The sequence below is a fragment of the Lepidochelys olivacea genome (assembly GCF_965140295.1).
Source record: "Lepidochelys olivacea isolate rLepOli2 genome assembly, chromosome: 8".
Classification (NCBI taxonomy): domain Eukaryota; kingdom Metazoa; phylum Chordata; order Testudines; family Cheloniidae; genus Lepidochelys; species Lepidochelys olivacea.
Window position 1 is genome coordinate 91,661,795 of NC_140418.1, and position 21,773 is coordinate 91,683,567.

At 40.2% G+C, this 21,773-nt stretch overlaps 1 protein-coding gene across 2 annotated transcripts in view; it reads right to left on the reverse strand.

Moving 5' to 3' along the window:
• PATJ (PATJ crumbs cell polarity complex component) overlaps positions 1-21,773 on the reverse strand; it is a 228,617-nt gene that overhangs the window by 13,806 nt on the left and 193,038 nt on the right. Inside the window, exons 36-43 of one of the 2 annotated variants that reach the window (XM_084636472.1) lie at positions 17,496-17,579; positions 13,479-13,672; positions 11,469-11,616; positions 10,173-10,259; positions 4,903-5,020; positions 3,589-3,629; positions 3,021-3,143; positions 130-234 (exon numbers count right to left, since the gene is read on the reverse strand). In XM_084636472.1, coding sequence (XP_084492598.1) covers positions 130-234; positions 3,021-3,143; positions 3,589-3,629; positions 4,903-5,020; positions 10,173-10,259; positions 11,469-11,616; positions 13,479-13,672; positions 17,496-17,579 — 900 coding nt within the window. The remainder of the gene's footprint in view (positions 1-129; positions 235-3,020; positions 3,144-3,588; positions 3,630-4,902; positions 5,021-10,172; positions 10,260-11,468; positions 11,617-13,478; positions 13,673-17,495; positions 17,580-21,773) is intronic. The other variant, XM_084636473.1, reaches the window with a different exon arrangement.

Below are 21,773 nucleotides of genomic sequence, written 5' to 3' on the forward strand. Positions count from 1 at the left end.
TTCATCCTGTATAATTCACATCAAGAAGCACCCCACTGCGCTGTGATGTCTTGTGCCAGTGATGCTTAGTCTTTTTTGAACACCACTTATCTACCCTATTGCAGCTGCATGTTCAATTTATCACCATACCTGCAGGATAATGCTCCCATAAGCATTCTTTAGGAGATTAACAGCATCAGCATGAGACAGCCCATCCAAAGGTTGCCCATTAATACTGACAATCCGATCTCCAACCTAAAAGTACAACAGTAATGGAAAATTACTAGCATTAAGGAAAATTAAATTTAAGGATGCTTAAAATTCCTTATGAACTTGGCACTGCACACTCATGCTTCTCATATACAGTATGCCTTTTGTGAGGATTCTGTATTTCCACTGATCATTCAGCATTCTTCAGAGGAAGGATAATGCACGTTCCTTAAAAATAACAGCCCAGATAAACAAAGAGGGGTCATACTTGCAAATGTAAGCAATAGACTAAGGAGAATGACATTAACAACCAACCATTTCCATTCCACATGGAAAGGCCACTTGCATGTCCACGTACACGGATAAGGAGAGGGGTGCGTGTGTGTGTTTTAACTCTAATATATGAAAGCAGACACTATCCATATTAATTCATAAATGAGTAAATATAGAAGCTTTGGAGTCTAATAAAAACATATGCTAGTGATATACCGGGCCTTAGCACCCTTGCAGAGTTCCATTAAGCACGGGTCTATGCTAGTGGATCTCATTGTAGGATCAGAGCCATGGCTTTCCTGTGAACATTACATATATTCTTCTTTCAAGTAGGTCATTTCCATAGATTATGATTCAGTTTCTAAGACCAGAAGGGGTCCTTGGATAGGTCTACACTGCAATTTAAAACCCACAGCTGGCCTGTGTCAGCTGACTTGGGCTTGCAGGGCTCAGGCTAAGAGGCTGTTCAATTTCAGTGTCGATATTAAGGCTCGCGCTGGAGCCTGGGCTCTGGGACCCCACAAGTGGGGAGGATCCCGGAGCCCAGGTTCCAGCCTGAGCCCAAATGCCAACACTGCAATTAAACAGCTCCTTAACCCAAGTTCCACAAGCCCAAGCAAGCTGACATGGGCCAGCCATAGGTATTTAACTGCAGTGTAGACATGTTACTGTGATCATTACTCCTCGGGGAATTCTGCACCACTGCATATGTGCAGAATTTTTTTTTCTGCGCATAAAATATATTCTGCCCCAGGAGTGCTGCAGTTCTGCCTTTCACACGCCAGAGGCTGTTGCCACAGCAGCCGGCTGTGTTCTTCACACCACCCTGCCCGTGGAGCCAGTGTAGGAGGCATAGGATATGTGTGTTGGGGGTGGGGAGGAGACACACAAACAGAGCCAGTGTAGGAGGCACAGGATGTGTGTGTGCTGGGAGGGTGGGCGCACAGACTGATGTTCAGAAGGGCTCGTGGGGGGGACAGATTGGGCAGGGCACAGGAGCTAGTGGGGTGACAGCATTGAGCCGGGGCTGAATAGGAGGTAGGGGTGCAGGGCCACATGAGGATGAGGGGGTAAAGGGATGCAGGGAGATGAGGGGGTAAATGGGTGAGGGGCACACAGGGACGGGGGCAGATGTGTCTGACTGAATGAATGGGAGAGGCTAAGGGGTCAGTCAGGGTCTGCACGGGGAGGCTCCCCAACTCCCTAACAATCCCCCACCCCAAACCGGTTTCATACTTCTCCCAACCACACCCAACAACCCTACAGGTTCACTCCTGGGCTCCTTCTCTCTCCCTCAGCTCCTCCATTACCCTTGACTCCCCCAAGCCTTTACGCTGCTTCTAAGGGGTGCAGTAAATACAGAAACGTATTGTAGTTTAAATGAATTACTTAAAGTTCTGTATTAATTTACACAGTAAGGAATCTATTTGTCAAAAAAAAAAAATTCCTGAATCTTTTTTTTTTTTTATATTATTACAGATATACTTGCTGACAGGTATTTTGAAATAAATTACCAAAATAATTATGCTTATATTGTGTTACTTTGACAAATAAAATATGCAGCATTTTGTAGAATTTTAAAATATTGTGCACAGAATTTTTAAATTTTCTGATGCAGAATTCCCGCAGGAGCAGATCATCTAGTCTGACCTCCTGTATAATAATGTAGGATTTCCCTGAAATAGTTATTTCAACTAGCGTATATCTTTTAGAAAAACATTCAGTCTTGATTTAAGAATTGCAAGTGATGGAGAATCCACCACAACTTTGAGAAGTTGTTCCAATGGTTAGTTATGCTTCATTGTTAAAAATTTACATCTTATTTCCAGTCTGAATTAGTCTAGCTTCAACTTCCAGCCATTGGATCTTGTTATATTTTTGTTTGATAGACTGAAGAGCCCATTACCTAATTTTAGTAGGTACTTATAGACTGCAATCATTCTAATAACGATAGTTATCCTGAAAGTCTACCCACTAATCGCGGGATGTTCAGCACAATAGTTCATCAAAAACTGAAACGTAATAGCAACAGTCTTTCGAATTTACCTTATAAAAGCCAAGTGGCAATAGGGAAAGTGTAATTTTATTTAGCTTTGGCACCTGAAAAAGTCAGTTTCAATTTAAAATCAGCTACTTGTTGCCAGAGTTTTTGTTTTGTATAAGATCTAAGGAGTGCCCCAACTGTTGTCCATGGACCACCTATGGCCTGTGAAGCAACTGACTCTGATCCTTGCAGAGCTGACTGGTCATGTAGTGCTGACTTTCCCCTCTGTTCCCAGCTACTAGACTGCAATAAGAGACTGTTGCAAATACATTTAAATACTTCCTTAATGTTACATTTTCACATAGACAATCAATGTAATTGTCACGGGAAGGTACTGCACTCAGCAGCAGTAGGCACAGGCTGTCTCTGATCACGAATGGGACAGGAGGGGGGTCTAAGTGCCTATCCAGGAGTGATCCACACTTACAAATGTTTGAGAACTCTCCTTCTAAATGAGCACCAGATAAAATAGTGACTAACAGAGGAGGCTATCTATAGTCCTCCTTCAACTTACTTTGAGCCTTTGGGTACGTGCTGCTACTCCACTGGCTTGAATCATGGCGATAAAGATTGGAACATCTCCTAATGGGCTTCCCTTCCCTCCTGCTATACTGATACCAAGGGCATCATTTGGTCCCTAAAAGGAAGAAACATATCATAACCATTCACAGTGTAACAATCTATAGCTCTGTGTGTGTGTGCGTGAGTGAGTATGTGTATGTCTATATATAGTCCCCATCTGCACTCAGTGATTCAAGACAACAGTTCTGTTAGGTGACAGCCTGGTCCTTTATATATTACTATGGGACTTACTATAACCAGCCACATTGTACTCATTGTACAGAGAACTATGCTCGGTAGCAGGTGTTTACAGGATAGGGTCCCAAGCCTGTAAAAGAAACAGATACCCAGGCAGGCTGGACATATTTAATTCAGTAACACCACCTCACATATACATCTATAAATAAAACCATAAAGTGCCAACACCAATTAAATAATAATGCAATTTTGCATGCCAAAAAGTAGTGAAAAATTAACAGCTTTCGTTGGAGACAACACCTTTCAGAAAATAACTCACTGACCCTCATTATCTCCACAGTTCTCAGGTCCATATCTACCCCTACTAAAAAAGAAACAAACAATTAGCTTCTGTAATTAAGAGATAACATAATTAAGAGATAACACTGTCAGGTGACAATGGTCTCTGGCTGACTAGCCAAAGTTATCACTGAGCAGAAGCAGAGCCCTTTTGGGCGCTGATCATGTGACAAGGACAGGATTTCTGTTTCACCAAGTGATAAACATGGATACAATCACTCTATTTGATAGATGCCATTGTGCAATCCACCGTACGCAGCAGTTGCTCACATAATCTATTGAATGGCAGTGTTTTGTTGGCCTAGGGAATATAGACCTATTGTGTGTTGCACTCAATTAAAGATCAGCTTATTATTCATAAATCACAGTGTCCCCACCACAAAGGGTACTGTATATGTCTGGTTTATGCCTGCTAAAGTTCTATTGATTTCCTTTTCTAATTTGTGCTGTATTAGTAAATAATAGACATCAAGTTAATCAGTCTGGCTGGCACAGATTCCTCGTGGCACACAACTAGCTACAGCGCAAGCTAAAAAGCACTAAAATTATATGAAAGAATTGGAGATCGTCTAGAAGCAAAAAATATGAAACTGGAGCTAAATGGCCTCAAAGTTTGAGTATTCAGATCCAGAGTTTTGACAGGTAAGTCTCTAGAAAGGATCTCTCAGTAACTGCTACTCTGAAACCTATCAGTAACTGTGTTGGCTTTAATTAAAATATATCAGATATATTTCTGAAGATCAATGGTATCAGTTTCTTTCAAGAATTAATGATTTTGGTTAATATATAGAAGTACTTTTCTCTACAGATTATATGTATATTATATTGCACATACATACAGTACAGAATGGTACTATGGGTTATAAAGGTTCTCTCAGCCTGAGTTTGGGATCGGCACACTGCTAATGAGTTGCAAAGATGGAAGTGAATTATAGAAGGCATGGCAAACAAATGGCAATATTTCAGGCCCTCTCAGGGATAGAGGTAAGTGATATTAACACAGGAAAGAATCTTGCCTATTCTGGACCTCAGGTTAGGGAAACTGGGGAGGAGAGTGGGAAGTCTATATTTAGAGAAGAAGGTAACATTTCTCTGGAAATTTACTTTAAAGTAATGGCATTTGCTGGAAGCTGCTCAGGGGGTTTGGAATGTCAGAATAAATCTTGTGGGAGATGGATAAGGAAACCAGATTCAGCTAATACAGGACTTTATTTTTAAACCAGCATAACAGAGGTTCGTATCTTTGAGGAATAACACACACACACCCCGTGATTTTGGCATCTCTCTCTAGTTTGTACCTGAATTTCTCTGAGATGCATCTGCCGACAGCCTCTTGGTGCTGACAAAGTTCTGTAAGGTAGTGATGACTGGAGCCAGTGCAGGATAAAAGTGACTATGCATGCTGTGTTGGTTCACCTGAAAATAAAGATAAAACCAGTAATTGTGGGGCAAATCAAATGCTATAGCCCCAGGTTTGTTCTTCTAGAAGTGAGGGCCCATCTGTACCAAAGAAGTGAAACTAGAGATAGGTTCGATGGCTTTCAGACTGGAGAGTTCCTGCATCCACAGGGCTCCTGTGCTGGAAATTCAGGCATCTATCTACTCCACATTCCTCTCCAAAGTGGTCTATCATCCCCGGTCATACACGCAATACTGGACTTAGTTATAAAGGGCCAGATTACATTTCTTAGATACACCTATGGTGGGGACCACCCAGACGCTGATCTGATCCTAGCCCCATAGAAGTGGGGATCAGACACCTCCATGGCACAGTTCCATTTGTCTCTGGGATTGCGTGTGAGGATGGATGAGAGGGATGGTGCATTTTCCACTGGCAGCCTGTGGGGATTCTGCAGGTGAGTTAGTACAGCCAGAGGGGACATCAGTTTTGATACCGAGCCTCTTTTGTGCTGGTGAATCCCCCCCTCAAAGGAGTGTTCCCATGGCTGCTGCAGGTAGGAAAAGCAACACAGTCATGCTGCTAGGGAGCTGTAGAAGGCTATAGCTCGGGGTGGCCACACTTGCTGACCCTTTGAGCTGCATACGATAATCTTCAGAAGTTCGAGAGCCAGGTGCACCTGCCGGGATGCAGGGCTTCAGCTCCACGGGGCATGCCGGCTGGGGTTTGCGGCTTCTGCCCTGAGGGAGGCACCTGTCAGGGCTTCAGCCCTGTTCCTGCTGAAACAGAAGCCCTGAGCTCCCCAACACCCAACTCTGGAAGGTGGAGAATGGGGGGGAGAAGAGGGGTGGGGCGCTCTGCAAGCCGCACTTCAATTGTAAAAGAGCCGCATGCGGCTCACAAGCCGCTGTTTGGCCACCCCTGCTATACCCACTGCAGAGGCTTCTGGATGTACGACCCTGTGCCCTTCCGCAGATCCCCAAGATTCAGAGATCTCCGAAGATCCATGAATTCTGGTGGCCAGATGCGACTACCTCTGTAGTGGAGCATGTTACATTTTGCTTCCACTCCACTGAAGGAATTTGGGGAAAAAAAATCTGTGGATTTTCATGGAATTTCCCTGCCTCAGGATTCTGCCAGAGGATTTTCTGTGGAAGGGATGGATTATGGGGCTCATGTTTGGGGACTACATAAAGAGTGCTCAGCTTCCATGTTGAACAAAAAGTTTCTAGCCCTGTGCCTTGCAAAGATAGCCAGGAAAATGCAAATATATATAGTCTGAATTAGGGACGTACGGAACAGCTGCAGGGCTCTAACTTCTGCAGCCGGACGCTGTGGGGTGGTGGGGACCAAAACCTCCTCTCTCCCCACAGACACTTTTTTCACGGTAGGAGTCAATGACGTTTGGATTGTATCCCACAAATCATCTTGCTGAACTTCTCCAAAATTCTCAGTCTGGCCCTGTGCACAAGCGGTTGGGGCAGGAATCGTAAATGCTTTCGGATGGGTGGGGAGTTATTTTGTGGGCCCATCTAAACTCTTAAACCTCATCAATCATAGATTCTCTTCCCTGGGACAACCTGCTGAGGGATTTGTTAGCTAAGGCTAGGATAAATCCACCCCAAGGCCTGGATTTGTATCCAGCGAGGGAGACTGTATTTTTTATGCTACTGCCAGTGGCTTTAATGAGCAACTCTCTAATCCATGGGACAGCCCTACTACCTGAGAGACCCTCTCATGTGGGTGTACTATATTAAAGAATTAGACTGTGAAAGCAGAAAGGAACAGCAAGGGGGCTGGACCAATAAGATTAAAGTTGAGTTTGGTGATGGTAGAGAGAAGCAGAGGATCATAAATGGATACTTTTATTTTGAGTACAGGTCCAATCCATGGGTATAGAAAAAGGACAGAATGAGATAGAAAAGTAAGTGGGACAAAGGGCACGCTTGTTGTTTGGATAACTGGAACTAGGTGAGTGACAAGCCATTTAATATACTATTCATTTCTATCCAAATCTAGGAACAGAGGGGTTCCAACCCGTGTGGATATTTTCTACAGCTTTTCATCCATCCCTACTTTAATCCCAGCGGCCAAGCTGCAGCCATGCTTGCTTTGCACCAAAGAAACATTTCTAGACAAATAGATTTTCAAGCCACAAAGTGCTAATAAAATTTCTGGGGAATCAGGATTAGTGTTCCTTAGAGCGTACGGAGAACTCATTAGCACAAGCTCTCTGCTCTCTGGAGAGCTCCATGGACTAGTCTGGAATAAAGCTCAGAAATAAATGCATGGGGTCAGACAAGTTTCTATTGAATAGTTCAGAGTGAGGCAAATCTTAGTTATGCAGTACAAACAAGGCACATATGCTTATGCAGTGAGAAGGGGACATGTACTGCAGAGTACCATTAAATGGAAACAAAAAAGAGTGATTAATGGATTGTCACCAAAAAATCTGTGTTTACCTATGGAATTACATTCATTGCTGTGTGGTTTTATAAAGCTACAACATCATCTGAAAATCTTTTCTTTATAGTACCACAATTTACAGTAACTGAAGAACTGTTTGCCCAATCACCAAATTTAAATGTTTCGACTATTGGGCTAACGTAGAACATTTTAAAAATGTTGATCCACATAGTGCTTAAAAAGTTAGAGCTTCAACTGATATAAATTGACAGAGAATACTTAAACTTTGGTGGATCTATGTGGAAAACTGAGTGGGAGCCAGGTTTTCAAAAATCATTTCTTAGTTCACATACCTCGGTATTTGCAATTGACCAGCTTGCAAAATCCAAGCTTTGAGGCACTTAGAAATTGCGCATGAAAAAAAGTACAAATGTTAAGGCCACTTTGAAAATTTAGCCCTGGATTTCAAGAATCTACTCATCATGCAATTATCAGAACTCAAATCAATTTTCACCCTACTTCCCCCAACTAATACATACTCTATAGGACAGACACTTTCAGTGTCAATAATAGTAATACTGACCAAAACATGGGCATCAAAAACCCCTAAATCCATATGTAGGCACCCAAATAAAAGGACCAGATTTTCACAGGTGTTGAGTACCTGCAGCTCCTATTGAGTTCAGTGGAATTTGCAAGTATTTCAGAGCACCTCTGAAAATGCCTAAATATGGATTTAGGATCCTAACTTTAGACACTGTGTCTGTATGAAAATGTGTCTGTATGGTTACACAATGATACAGCACTTCTCATCTGAGGAACTCAGAGTTTTACATACACCCCTGTCAGGTAAGTATGATCCTCATTTGGGTAAACTGAAACACAAAGATGTTAAATGAGGTTCCCAAGGTCTCAGACAACAACATGTTAGTGGCAGTTACAGGGGTGTGTTGTATACTGCTTAGAGTAGGGTGCTGGGTATCATGGGTTCTATTCCTGGAGGAGTTCCCACTGTGCTTTGCCACCATCATAATTCTATATATTAATTTTGGCTCAAAGCCTGGCAGAGAACTTCAGCCCTTCTTTCTTTGTAGGGAACAGAGGTTTTCAGGAACTCAGGGTAAAATCTTTCAAAAGAGCATAAGTCTCATTTTCAAATTGATCTAGCACTTAGGAGCTTAAGTCCCATTAACTTTCAGTAAGACTCAGATTCCTAAATGTCACTTTTGAAAATGGAACATAGGCTCCTAAGTGGTTATTGAACAAGTACAATTTTCAAATCATCTTCTCTCTTACCGACTTTGGAGATACATCCATCCAGATCCAGAACGAGGAGTAATGGTCTCAAGTTGCAGTGGGGGAGGTTTAGATTGGATATTAGGAAAAACTTTTTCACTAAGAGGGTGGTGAAACACTGGAATGCGTTACCTAGGGAGGTGGTAGAATCTCCTTCCTTAGAGGTTTTTAAGGTCAGGCTTGACAAAGCCCTGGCTGGGATGATTTAACTGGGAATTGGTCCTGCTTTGAGCAGGGGGTTGGACTAGATGACCTTCTGGGGTCCCTTCCAACCCTGGTATTCTATGATTCTATGATTTCTAGTTCTACCAAGAGGACCAGCAGAAGTTTTGTTTTGTAGGTCTCTCTAACCTTTCGCATCCACTCCAAGACTCCCCACAATCAACACTTGCTTTCTTGCTGACTGACCCTCATCCACTCCCAGTCTCAGTATTTTTCCCTTTTTCAGCTACACTCTTTAACAATTATGAAGCACAGACAGGCAGTACTGGCTTATTTTCCATGGATCAGATTTTGGGCAACTCCTGTGTGGCTTCACAAAGAGGGCAGAAGGCTGCAAAGAGCTCTCTCCTTTTTTCAGGAGATGATCAAGATCCTGCTAGGAAGCAGAGCCTTTGCTTTCTCCCAGCACACATGTGGGTGCTAGTTGCCTGAGAAAGTGTGGGGGTGAGGGGGTGGGCAAGTGTGGGTGAGTAGGAGGCAGTATGCTGCATCTTCAACAGCAATAATATGATCTCAAAGCATTGCCTGGGTGCCCCATGGAGAAATCTGATTTTCACAATGTAAATACTTTGGTGAGTGAGCCAGAGTTCCCAGAAGGAATCTCTGTTATGACCGTAAGTTTTCCTGGTCAAAACAGTATGATTCAGGTGAGACGGCATCCTATAATGCCACTCTCCACTATTGCACACAGATTTCAGTTTTGATGGCAACACCGTTCACAGTGCAAGTGCTAAAAAATTGGACTGGTTGAAAATTGAAGCATTTTCCTTTATTTTGGAAAAAATAAGTGAAGTAGAAAATTGTTCTGTATGTTCTTTGAGTGCAATATTTTGCACACAGCTCTGCTATTATGAGCTAGGCAAAGATACACTTTAGTGTCATAAAGTTATTTTGGGTTTACAAAAATAGCTACAGGAACATAGCATTCTGATTCTGGGGGGGAGGGCAGGTTTGGAAAAGTGATTAAATGTCTGTGGTATGCTCAAGCCAGAGACATGCTGAAAATGAAAGCACTGGCCCATTTCTCTTTTTACTTGCCCAATATTTAAGTGTAGGACACCTGATTTAAACATCTTGTAGACAGAGATTTACTTAAAACTACTGAAAAAGAACAGTACTGTATAATGATAATTTTAAAACAATAATCCACCTCCCAGCTTCCGTCAGCTGCTCCAGACAGACCCTCATCTACATTCCATGCAGAACGCAATGACTTTATTGTCTATTGATACAATTGTCACTAACCTCACTGCTTTGGGGTGTTTTCCTTGATGATAACCAAGAACCAGCTCTCAGTCTTCCAATCTCTAGGTGCACTAGCCCTTGAGCACACTTGGAATATAATAAAATATAATACATGGTATTTATACAGGGTTACAATATTTCAGCTTTCGGAGACTTACTCACATATATTTTCAGGCCACAATGTTGAAGAAACCATTGAATGTTGAAACCTAAAATCTAATTTTTTAGTCCATTTGTTTTATTTGAACAACATAAAAGGCATCCATCCCAGATTCTAGGGACTTCATAGAAAACCTATTGAAATCATTGACTTTCCATTGACTTAATGATCTTTGGTTCAGGCCCTCGATGCCCAGCCACCAATTACACACACAGTCCATAACAAAACCAGTAGCAAACCCCACCCCACATGCCCAACGGAAAACAATATATCAGCAGGAAAAATACCATAAAACAGAATAAATCTGAATTTAAGATAAGCAGATTCAGTTTAATAACACATCCTCATACCCTTGCTTGCTGATTCCTAGGTGGGCCAAATCTTTGCTCTCATGCAAAGCTTGAATAAAAACTTTGCACAGGGAACCTTCATGGGATCTTGAGGACAGAGTCCTCTCCTCCCAATGTAATTTCAGGTAGATGGCAGAGGTAGCAGGCTAATAATAATATTCCCTATGGCCAGAAATAGCATCCACAGTCTTCTGTCCCCTCCTATCTTAACACAGGCATTCTCTCCTTGGCCCATCCACAATGCCCTTTTCCACAGTCCCATGGAGAGTATTGTGCATTTGCAGCAAAGGAGGGGACAGAGTCTCCTTGAGCAGGCTTGTCCATGGCCTGGATGTATTTCTGGCCAGGATTTGTCCCCAAGTATTTTAGGGCAACAGCACCAACATGTTAGGAAAGCCTGGGCTAGAACAAATTTTACACTGCAATTCTATGGCTGCTAGGTTAGTGCAAGCAAAACCAAAAGCATCTCCTTCCAATTCAGTTCCACAATATTATGCCTCTCGGCTTTCATAACATTTTCCCATTGCTTGAAATAAATGGTTACATTCTCAAATAAATGCCTAAAGTAATATCTGTATCTTTATTTTGCTACTATGTACTACATAAATATACATGTAAAGCTAAAACTAAATGAATCTCTCAGTGTAATTTCCCTATCAAATTCCTATCTGTCTCGATAATCGGTTTCAGGTTGTCCTGGTTATGTGAAAATAGCACTCCAAGATAATTACCTTGTACACTGTCAGTAACTGCAGTTTTATATCTAAGAATGTATTATGCACTCACCTTGAGGATAGTGGCAACAACCTCTTGTGAGGCATGTCTCATATCCTCCCCATTAACAGACAAGATCTGATCTCCTTGTATTAATCTCCCATCCAGGTCTGCAGCTCCTCCTTTAACAATGTCAGAGACAAACACTCCACTTCCATTTCTGACAATACAAGAAGCATATGGCTAATTACACAATCCACTAGTCTCTGTGAGTGCAATTCAGATTACATGCATTTATGAGACATTAAAAGAAACTTGGGAGCTGAGAAACACTAATTTTAGTTTTGGGAGCTGAGAAAACTAATTTTAGATTACACCTGACCTTCTGAGGTGATCATAAGCTACAGATTTTAAACTCATTAAAATAGTAAACCATGCACTATTTCCCTTTCCCCTTGTGCTATTAGTTCTGGTGCGTACAATCTGTTCAGATAAGAAAAGCATATGCTACTGTAATATAAAAATACTGCCCAGAAACCAAGGCACAATCTGCTAAGGATAGAGTTAGACTATCTCTTGAGATGCTTGGTAAGAAGTGGCTTCACTACAGATTTTCTTTTTCTCACACAGGGCTAAATGCTCTCTCTTTTCTGCAGCCTTGGAGGGCCCCAAGGCACAGAGAAGAGCACAGAGCACTGCACACAGATTCTTGTAGCTTGAACATGAATTTGTCCACCCTGGGCAGCACAGAGCCCAGCTCTGTGGGATGTCCCATGTACCTGGACCGTAAGGCTTGCGAGAGCATGGTAGAGGTGGGTTAAAACACGAAGGGGACAAGACCAGTCGATCCACCAGCCACAGAACAAGGGAGAATTCCTTCCTCAGACCCTGAAGAACCCCTTGGTACTTAGCTCCGCTACTTCAGCTTGGTGTGGAGAAAGTAAAGGGCCAAAGAGAGGTGAATACTAACTTCCACTTAATGTATACACTATCTTTTATCCTGAAGGAACCTACTACTTGCTTCACAAACAAAATGGTATATTAATACTAACTATACACAGGGATAATTTAATCTACCACAGAAATTCAGCTAGCTCTGGAGGGAACTGCAACCACCACAGGAGCACTACTAGCAATACTATACAACAGTCTAGCATGAAGGCAGTTGTGGGGAGGACTGGAGAATACCACATCAGGTTGCAGGAAGCAGAATTAAATTACCCATATGAGAATCTGCTCACACCACCAGGGTTAAACATCTCCACTCTTGTGGAAACTGCCAGAGAATCTTTACTAACCACAAGCAGTTGGGATAATTACATGATGGGTCTGGGTTTTTTTTGGCAATAAGAAACAGCAGTTGCTGTGAGTTTTATACACAGAGACTGATCAATGACTTTGCTTGTGCTATAAGTTTTCTCTAGCGATAAAAGACTAATTTAATATACCACAGCTTTAGTATAAACAACTTTAAAAGAAATGCTTTAAAAATACATTAGTAAAAAGCCATGTTTACTTTTAAAACAGCTATTACTGACTGTACCCTTTCTGACTCCGCATTGTGTTCTGACTAGTATTTTATAGTTAATGATTGTAGAGCTCTCTAACTAATCCTCAAAACACTTCCAGGCAGTAGGTAGTACTACTATCCATATTTTAAAACTAGGAAAGCTAATCCAGGTAGGCTAGGATTTGCCAGCTGTCACAGACACAATCAAAGTTGGGAATAAAACACAAGAGCGCTTAACTCTCAGTCCTAATTTTGGTCACTAGACCAGACCCTTCACAGACTGATATTCTTAGTACTATTATGTTATGCTACAAAATGCCAAATGCCAAGGGAAACAACCAACAGCCTTGGGAATAGTGTTATTACATGACATACATGCCACTGTTCTTTCTAGAGGAGTCTACATCAAAACCCCAACTCTGAAAACCCCCAAGGAGAAGTTCAGATACCGACTTTTGTGGCTGGAGCCATTCTTTCAGTATTTCACACTCCATGTAACAGCTACAACTGTCTGCATGGCAAAATAAATTCTCATTTGGAATGCAGTTGTGGTAAAAAACAGAAGTTCTTACCGTTTTCCAACAATGCTTAGACCTAGTCCTCTGCCTGTTTTCTTTTGTAGATCCACATAGAAAATCTCCAAATTCTCTTCATCTTTATAATGAGCTTCATCTCTATAAACAACCAGTTGCACCTTTTGAGGTGTCTGTCTCAAGGCTGTGATAGCTTCTTCATGACTAGCATTCCTCAAATCAACGCCATTAACCTGGAATAACCATCAAACTGTTATTTTTCCTAATTACAGTTATTAATGAGCTTTTCATCCCACAGTATGTATTTATCCCTGTAACAGCTTTGTGTGGCAGGGAAGTATTCTTACTACATTTTACAGAGACGGAAAGTGAGGCACAGAGCAAGTAAATGACTTGCCCAAAGTCACACAGGAAGTCTGTGGCAGAGGCAGGAACTGGACCCAGCTCAGAAGGATAGCTCAGTGATTTGAGCATTGGCCTGCTAAACCCAGGGTTGTGAGTTCAATCCTTGAAGGGGCCATTTAGGGATCTGGGGCAAAAATTGGGGATTGGTCCTGCTTTGAGCAGGGATTGGACTAGATGACCTCCCGAGGTCCCTTCCAACTCTGATATTCTATGATTGCCTGGGTCCCAGTCTAGTGCCTTAACCACAACACCATCCATCCAGCTACTGTATTTTAGCCATTCTTACATTGCCCTATAGTTTACAAATTTGATATGGTTGATTATTGACCTTGTGTATTTCAGTTATGACAACCCTTTCTTGGAAAATATGGGTGCAATAACATCACAAAGAGTAAAGTGACAGAATTACCGCAGAATAATTCCCAACGTTATCTAAAACTTTTTAAGTAGGTTCTAACTTGAGGCTTGATCCCTCAGTCCTTACGCAGGTAAAATTCCTACTGACTAAAACTGACTGCAAGATATGTGGTATTCAGTGATTTGGTATTTGCAGATATCTCCCTTTTATTCACAGACGTGAATAAAGAAGCCAGCTAGTGAAAAGCAATGGAAAATTTAATTGACATTTTAGTTTGTCATCCTGAGCGGAGGTGACTGGAATAGCCCACTGTGGGAAAACTCATACTTGCAAATATCCATAGACAAAAACCCACCACCTACCACAACTTCAGGCCAAAATTTTCAAACTTGAGTGCCGAGGCACTACAACTTAGTGGCCTGATCTTTTGAGGTGCTGAGCACCATTTTCTGAGGACCGATACTCCTAAAAAATTATGCCACCAATTTACAGTGCTGAGCTTTACATATTCAACTGTGAGCTTTCCTACGATGCCTTGTACTGGGTCACCTCAACTTGAAGTGAGATGTACTCTTTATGATAACTCGGTCCTGGCCTCTCCTGGCCAGAAAGCTGTTAACTGGTGGCTTTGTAGTGTTCACTCTTGTCTATTGAACAATGGGGAGAGACAACCAAACTCAATTCATTTACATTCATAAAACTACTTCCACTCCTAGTATCAGAGGTGAAAGTGTTCTCTTTCTCCTCTGCACATTATACATTTCTGTTGCTTCTTTGCTGGTATGAATGCTTAGATTCCCCCGCAACATCACAATACTGAAGAAGAGGAAAAACTAAGAAAAAATTAAGTACTGGCTGGAAACTAGATCTTTTCTCATCTGTGGTAAGAGAGCATTATTTTCTAATTCTCATTAGTAGATTCACTAGCTTCAAATGTAAACTTACAAAAAAGTTAGGAAGTGACAATATCTTAGCTTTAAAGAAGTTGCTATTAGATGATTATTTTGCTTTGTTCCAATAGATGGCACACAAGACCACTACAGAAGCTCTCAGTTAAGCTTCTCGACCTAAGATTGAGCTTGAATGGTGCACTGGGTCTGAGCAAATTTAGAAGTACTCAGAAAGTACTGAAACTTGAAATTCTGATTCTAGATCTAGCCAAACCTAATATCTGTATCAATATCCTTTAAAGTAGGCTTTGCAAAATTCAATTTTTATTTTTGCATAATTTCAATGGATATCCATGTTTATTTTTAAATTTTTTAAAATAACATCAATTTAAATTTTCACAGTTGCACAAAATCATGAGTTTTAAGCATCCCCCCCCCATTTTTTTTTATCTATTTAAAATTTTCACAGATGCAGAAAATGTGGGGGAGGAGAGAAAGGGGGAGTGAAAGAGAGAAAATAATTATTTAATGACAGTAGACACTGAGATTCAAAGCGTTAAGGTTTTATACATGGTAATACACAAATTGTCATCATCACATGTCCAATTATACAAAGTAAATATCTTTAAATCAAACTCTAATAAATTCTCAAGCAGCTTTTTTGTTACTTTGCCTATTTGTAAATTTCGATTACCATCAATGGAAATATTCTTTCCTCGGTTTGTGTGTATATGGCAAAATTGACATTTACAGATAAAAATCTAATCCTTCCAAGCCTACTTTAAACCATCTTCAGATTATCCGCTCTGTGCATTCATTTACTTGTCATGTATTAAAAAATTCTAGTGTGTAAAAATTTCAAGGTTTAATAGGGAAGATGAAACAGTAATTGTATAAAGGTATACTACAGTAATTATAGAATGTAATACTAACACGTAAATACAATAGTGTATATTTTTTATAAGTTACTATGCAGGGGAAAAGGTTCTTTGTACTCCTAATCATACTGTAGTCATATATTAATCATAAAATACACTAAGTTCATTCATTCCAAATAGGATGCATACTTTTATGTATATGCTACACATCCCTATATTTTTCTTTACACAGCCATGTCTGCACATGTTGTACATTTGCCTCATTAGAGCAGCTTTAAAGGTTACAATTCATACAAACATTATGGCATACACACATTTGCACCTTCCTGCATGGTCAGTGAAGAATTTATTAACCTTCTCCATTTTTAATCACATGGTTAATAATCACATGTTGTTAAGACACAGTTGTTTATAAAATGAAAATAAATATAACCTTAACATAAAAAAATATTTTCTGTGCAAGAGTTGTAAAAACAACTCTAAGTGCCCTCACTATTTTTCTAACCCCATGCACTACAGCAAAATGGGTGTGCTGGGAATTTGTCCTGATCTGACAGTGAGACACTAAAAACAGCTGCACTAGAACCACCAGAGACTGACTCAAGTCTAATTTGCAGTCAACAACATCCCTTTCTTAACCCTCTCTAACCCTTTCCAACTGTCTCTAACAATTATGGTGTCAGTCTTTTTATTACGTTAAGTTACAAATAAAATTGTTCTGGTGACCACGTGCATACAGAACAACTAGGCAATCAAATTACTCTAATTATATAAGCAAAATACAAGCCTAAGGGTTTGACACCACAGATTAAGCTCCACAGGTCAGCCTGCATGAATAGTTTGGAATCACTCTGCAGTCATCCACTTATTTGCACAGTATCCTGCAAAGCTCAGCTTTTATGCCCATGTATAGTTACAGTTAGACAATACATTAAAAAATAAACTATAAACTCTCCATTTTTCTCAGTATAATGCTTTAAAAGGCTCTGGGGTCCAGAGAAAACATCAAGCTTATAAAAAGGGTAATAAAAACGGTACACATTTATAATTATGTTGATTATTGATGAAACATATACACTGACGATTATTAATCTGTTGAAGATGTTGTACTATTGCTGATCAGAATTACAAGGACATGCTCTACATATATATTGCAGAACATAAAAGCATAACAAAGGTACTAAGAGGTTACACTATAAAGCAGGCTTCTAAATAAAAGATTAAACAGATGATTCTTAACTATTGTACATTCGTACATGGCATTGATGTAACTCAAAACTATCTTGTCTGATAAAATGTAATATATTCTCAATCTGTAATTGGCAGTTTATAGCAGTTTGTGAAAAATTATTTCCTGGGATTTCTTACTGGAGAAAAAAAGCTTTATGAACATAGTGTAACTGGTTTCAGAGTGGTGTCTTCATTACAAGGATCAGAATCTAATAAATGGTTAGAGTGGTCCCCTGAAGAAAGCAATTTTGGATTAAATACAAAGTTATTTAAATAGGCTTCATAATTAATTTACCTCAAGAATCTGATCACCAGCCCAGAGTCGGCCATCTCTAGCTGCTGCCCCTTCTTCATAAACTTCATGTATAACTATAGCATCCTGTAGAAACAAAATTCTCTCCATTAATTCTCATCCATTGCAAAAGTTTCTTAAAATTATAGTTACTCATCCACATCACGCAGCAGATAATTGAGTACCACTATATTCAAAAGACAGCATTCCATGATTTAGTTGATGTGAAGACAAGTAAGGCTATGCTACAGATTTTTAATATGTGAGGATAAGAACATTATTACACCCATTCATCTGCTATCATCTACATTTTGGAGAAAAATATTTTGCTCACCACTTCAGAGTAGTACTTCTTACTAGGTTTCTATAATTTTTATCCATTGGCATCAGCACATATGAACTCTACCTGAACTGGTGCATTAATATCATTTACTTTTTTATGACATAATTTAAAACCAGACTTTTCTGAGTTATGAGTATTTTTAAGGGTTTGGCATAGATGCTTAACATTAGGCAGGAACTTGATGCCTTGTAGTGAATAAGGTTGGTTAGATCTGCAAGAAATGAAATCCAGAAGAAATGAACAATGGTAAATACTAGTTTATTACTGAGGTTGGAAACTGTTGGCCGTGGCAGATGTAGTTCAGGGAAGGTTTCAGTGATACACTCTTATTGCCAGCAGTAGATGTCCCCAAAGAAAAAGCATTACAAAGAGCATTTTCTTATTTTGCTAGTGCTTTCTTTTTGCATTGCTTCCTCTCACCCCCAACCGATAGGCCAATACCCCACTACAGTATGTCTTAAGCTGCAGTTCCGACAACTAGCCTCATCATCAAAAAGATGTGCCATTTTATAGTGTGTATATAAAACTTTTCTTCTTTCCTTGTCCTCTCCAAACACAAAACACTGAAACTCAAAGAATCATCGGCTGCAACAATGCAGCTGATAATCATGTGTAGTGATCTCAGATGGGAGGGTATGAGATACCCATCTCTCGAGTAGATGAGGCCTACAAAAATAGTTTCCAAGTCCCTTTATCGGCCCAACATATTGTAAACAAACAGTCTTTCTCCAAGCTTTGTAACAACAGGCTGTAAGGTAGCAAAGTGCAAACCCTGCTTTGCAGTCCCTTCCTGATTGCATATAAGCAGGAAACAGCTGCTGTTGGTAGCATATAAAGTGTGTTCATGTTTTTAAAAACATTTTTAGATGCTGCCTATGTACATCACTCATCTCAAGGTTACATGACAAGAGAAAAGTATCTTTGTGTGATACTTTATTGGCACACACACGTAGCGTAACCTGAACGGGAGGTGGGTGGGAAATCAAATGCCTTAAGGCTAATCCTGTGATAAAGAAAACATCCAGAAGCTTCCTCCATTTTAGTCTCACTACTGCTTGTTTTAATGATGTAGACCTGTATTTACAATGACTCTGCTCTTATTGAAGCACAGAATCATTATCAAACTCTGTTCTCTGATAAATATACACCATTTATCCAGAGCAAAGCTGGGAAGGAGGCTTTTCATCTTGCTGAAGCTCCTGGGATGATGCTGACAAACATCCTAATCTGAAGCTGGTCATGTGAGGAAAAGTCAGCAGAGTCTTGTGCGTCTGCAGTACACAGCAACAGGTTCATTTTTAGAGCTGGCTGGGAATTTTTCAAGGAACTTGTTTAAAAAAAAAGAAAAGAAAAAAAAATCAGAACATGAACCAAAACTATTTGCAGGGAAGGTCAGTTGAGACGTTCAGATTAATCATTTTTAAAAGGTCAAAATCAGACGATTGACCTGATCTGAAGGTGGTGTTGCTGTTGCTATTTTGAGATGTTTATTTCATGAACAGTTTCAAGATTGATTTTTTTTTTTTTGTCCTGAGTTAGGACAGAGAATTTTTTCAAAATACCAGCATTCTCAAGGGATGGGAAAACTGTTTCCCACCCAACTCTACTCAGACACAGAGGAGCAATAGTAGGGAGATTTACAGCAGATACACAGCACAAGATATGCAGTCTGGGCAGGGAGTTGAAACTCAGATTTCTAAATACAACTTTTCTTTTTACCATGCCATAGCACAGTACGAGCACTCACAATCCTAATCAGGATTATGCCTCAGTGCCCTAGGCATTGTACAAACACATGGATAAACACACTTTGTATCTGGAGAACTGATTTAAGGATTGGAGATAAACGTGTATAAAACATTGCCATTATCACAATTTTAAAAAAATACTTCATTAGAAACTTCGAATACTCAGGTTTCAGAGTAGCAGCTGTGTTAGTCTGTATCCGCAAACAGAAAAGGAGGACTTGTGGCACCTTAGAGACTAACCAATTTATTTGAGCATAAGCTTTCATGAGCTACAGCTCACTTCATCGGATGCATTCAGTGGAAAATACAGTAGGGAGATTTATATACACAGAGAACATGAAACAAAGGGTGTTACCATACAGACTGTAACAAGAGTGATCAGGTAAGGTGAGCTATTACCAGCAGGAGAGCGGGGGAGGGGTCAGGGAACCTTTTGTAGTGATAATCAAGGTGGGCCATTTCCAGCAGTTGACAAGAACGTGTGAGGAACTGGGGGATGGGGGGTGGTTATTCCACAGTTCCTCTAGTGTGAAGTACTTTCTGACTTTGATAATACTTGTTGTAGGGCGATGGTAGTGTTGTCTATACCTTAGTTTGCCTAACAATTTCCGTTGTAAGACCCTGTATTCAATTCCTTTTGTGTAGTTTGTGTGTGTGTGCGCGCGTGTTCAATCTAAGGGCAGCATTCACAGTTCCTCCTAAAACCAGCTAGCCCAGTCAGAGTTACCAACCTTCCCCAATATTATTGCATACAAATCTCCAGATATCTAAAAACACTACTGATATCACCCTCTTTCTTGAAGGCTTAGATTTAGGAAATGTCAAAAACTATTAGCCTTGAATCACTTACATTCATTATTTGAGAAAGCAGTGGGGTCGCCAATCGGTTTCTAACTGGTGTCCCTGCACGTTAGAACTTTAAGTGGGCTATATAGTCACAATTTATACTATAATAAAAAGAACACTGTTGTCATTGTTACACTTATTCTGATAAAGAACTTTCTAGATTTAAAAAAATGCATTCGACCTGCCAAAGTCTTATTTTTCTTACATAGTCTTAGCCAGATGATTTTCATCAGACTTGTCAAGTAGATGAAAACAACTTGAACCAATGGATTCTGATTGCACAGTCAAGATTTTAAAACAGCACTAAGGAAGAAAGTAAGAGACTGGTCTTACTTAACTTACAGTTCTAAACAAACAGTAATCATTCCTCCTATTGTTTCTGGGCTTGGTCCAAAGTATATTGAGCTCTATGGTAGTCTTCCATGGTCTTCAATGGACTTTGGATCAGGCCTTATCTGCACAGAGTATTCTATTATACTGTTTTGACCATACATGTAAAATGATCAAAACACATTTAAGTTACAGATAGGGATTGTCACTATTATAGCTAATATTTAAAAAGCTGTTTACATATTATATGCATGCTATATAGGTGTCTTACGTTCTGTCTTGGGCTTGTGCACGATCCTATTCTAGCCATCTAACAACTGAATGGCAATCTGTAATGATTCTCTTAATGTACAAAGACAGGTTTCAGAGTAGCAGCCGTGTTAGTCTGTATTCGCAAAAAGAAAAGGAGTACTAGTGGCACCTTAGAGACTAACCAATTTATTTGAGCATAAGCTTTCGTGAGCTACAGCTCACTTCTGTAGCTCACGAAAGCTTATGCTCAAATAAATTGGTTAGTCTCTAAGGTGCCACTAGTCCTCCTTTTCTTTCAATGTACAAAGATATCAGGGTTATCAACTATACTACACATCTTGTGGTCCCAAGAACAGAAGCCATGATCTATGGATACCAAAACAAAAACCACAGCTACCGAAGGAGAACATCTACCGAAGGAGAATGTCAACTTGCTCTTCGTCAGAGCTTTAAACGTCTGAGGGCCAGCCACCCGAAGGCACTATACTGCTGCAATGCATTTACTTTCTGATTGTGATTTCTTATATTTATAAAGGAACATATGTGATGATACACACATATTTTTGGTCTGCACTATTTTCTTCAAAACAATCTGCATTTTACTAGAACCACACTGTAAGGGAAGCATGTCACCCTATGTGTGAACAAAAATACTGAAGAGGAGCTCTGGATAAGCTCAAATGCTTGTCTCTTTCACCAACAGAAGTTGGTCCAATAAAAGGTATGACCTCATCCCTCTCATATCCTGGAACCAACACAACA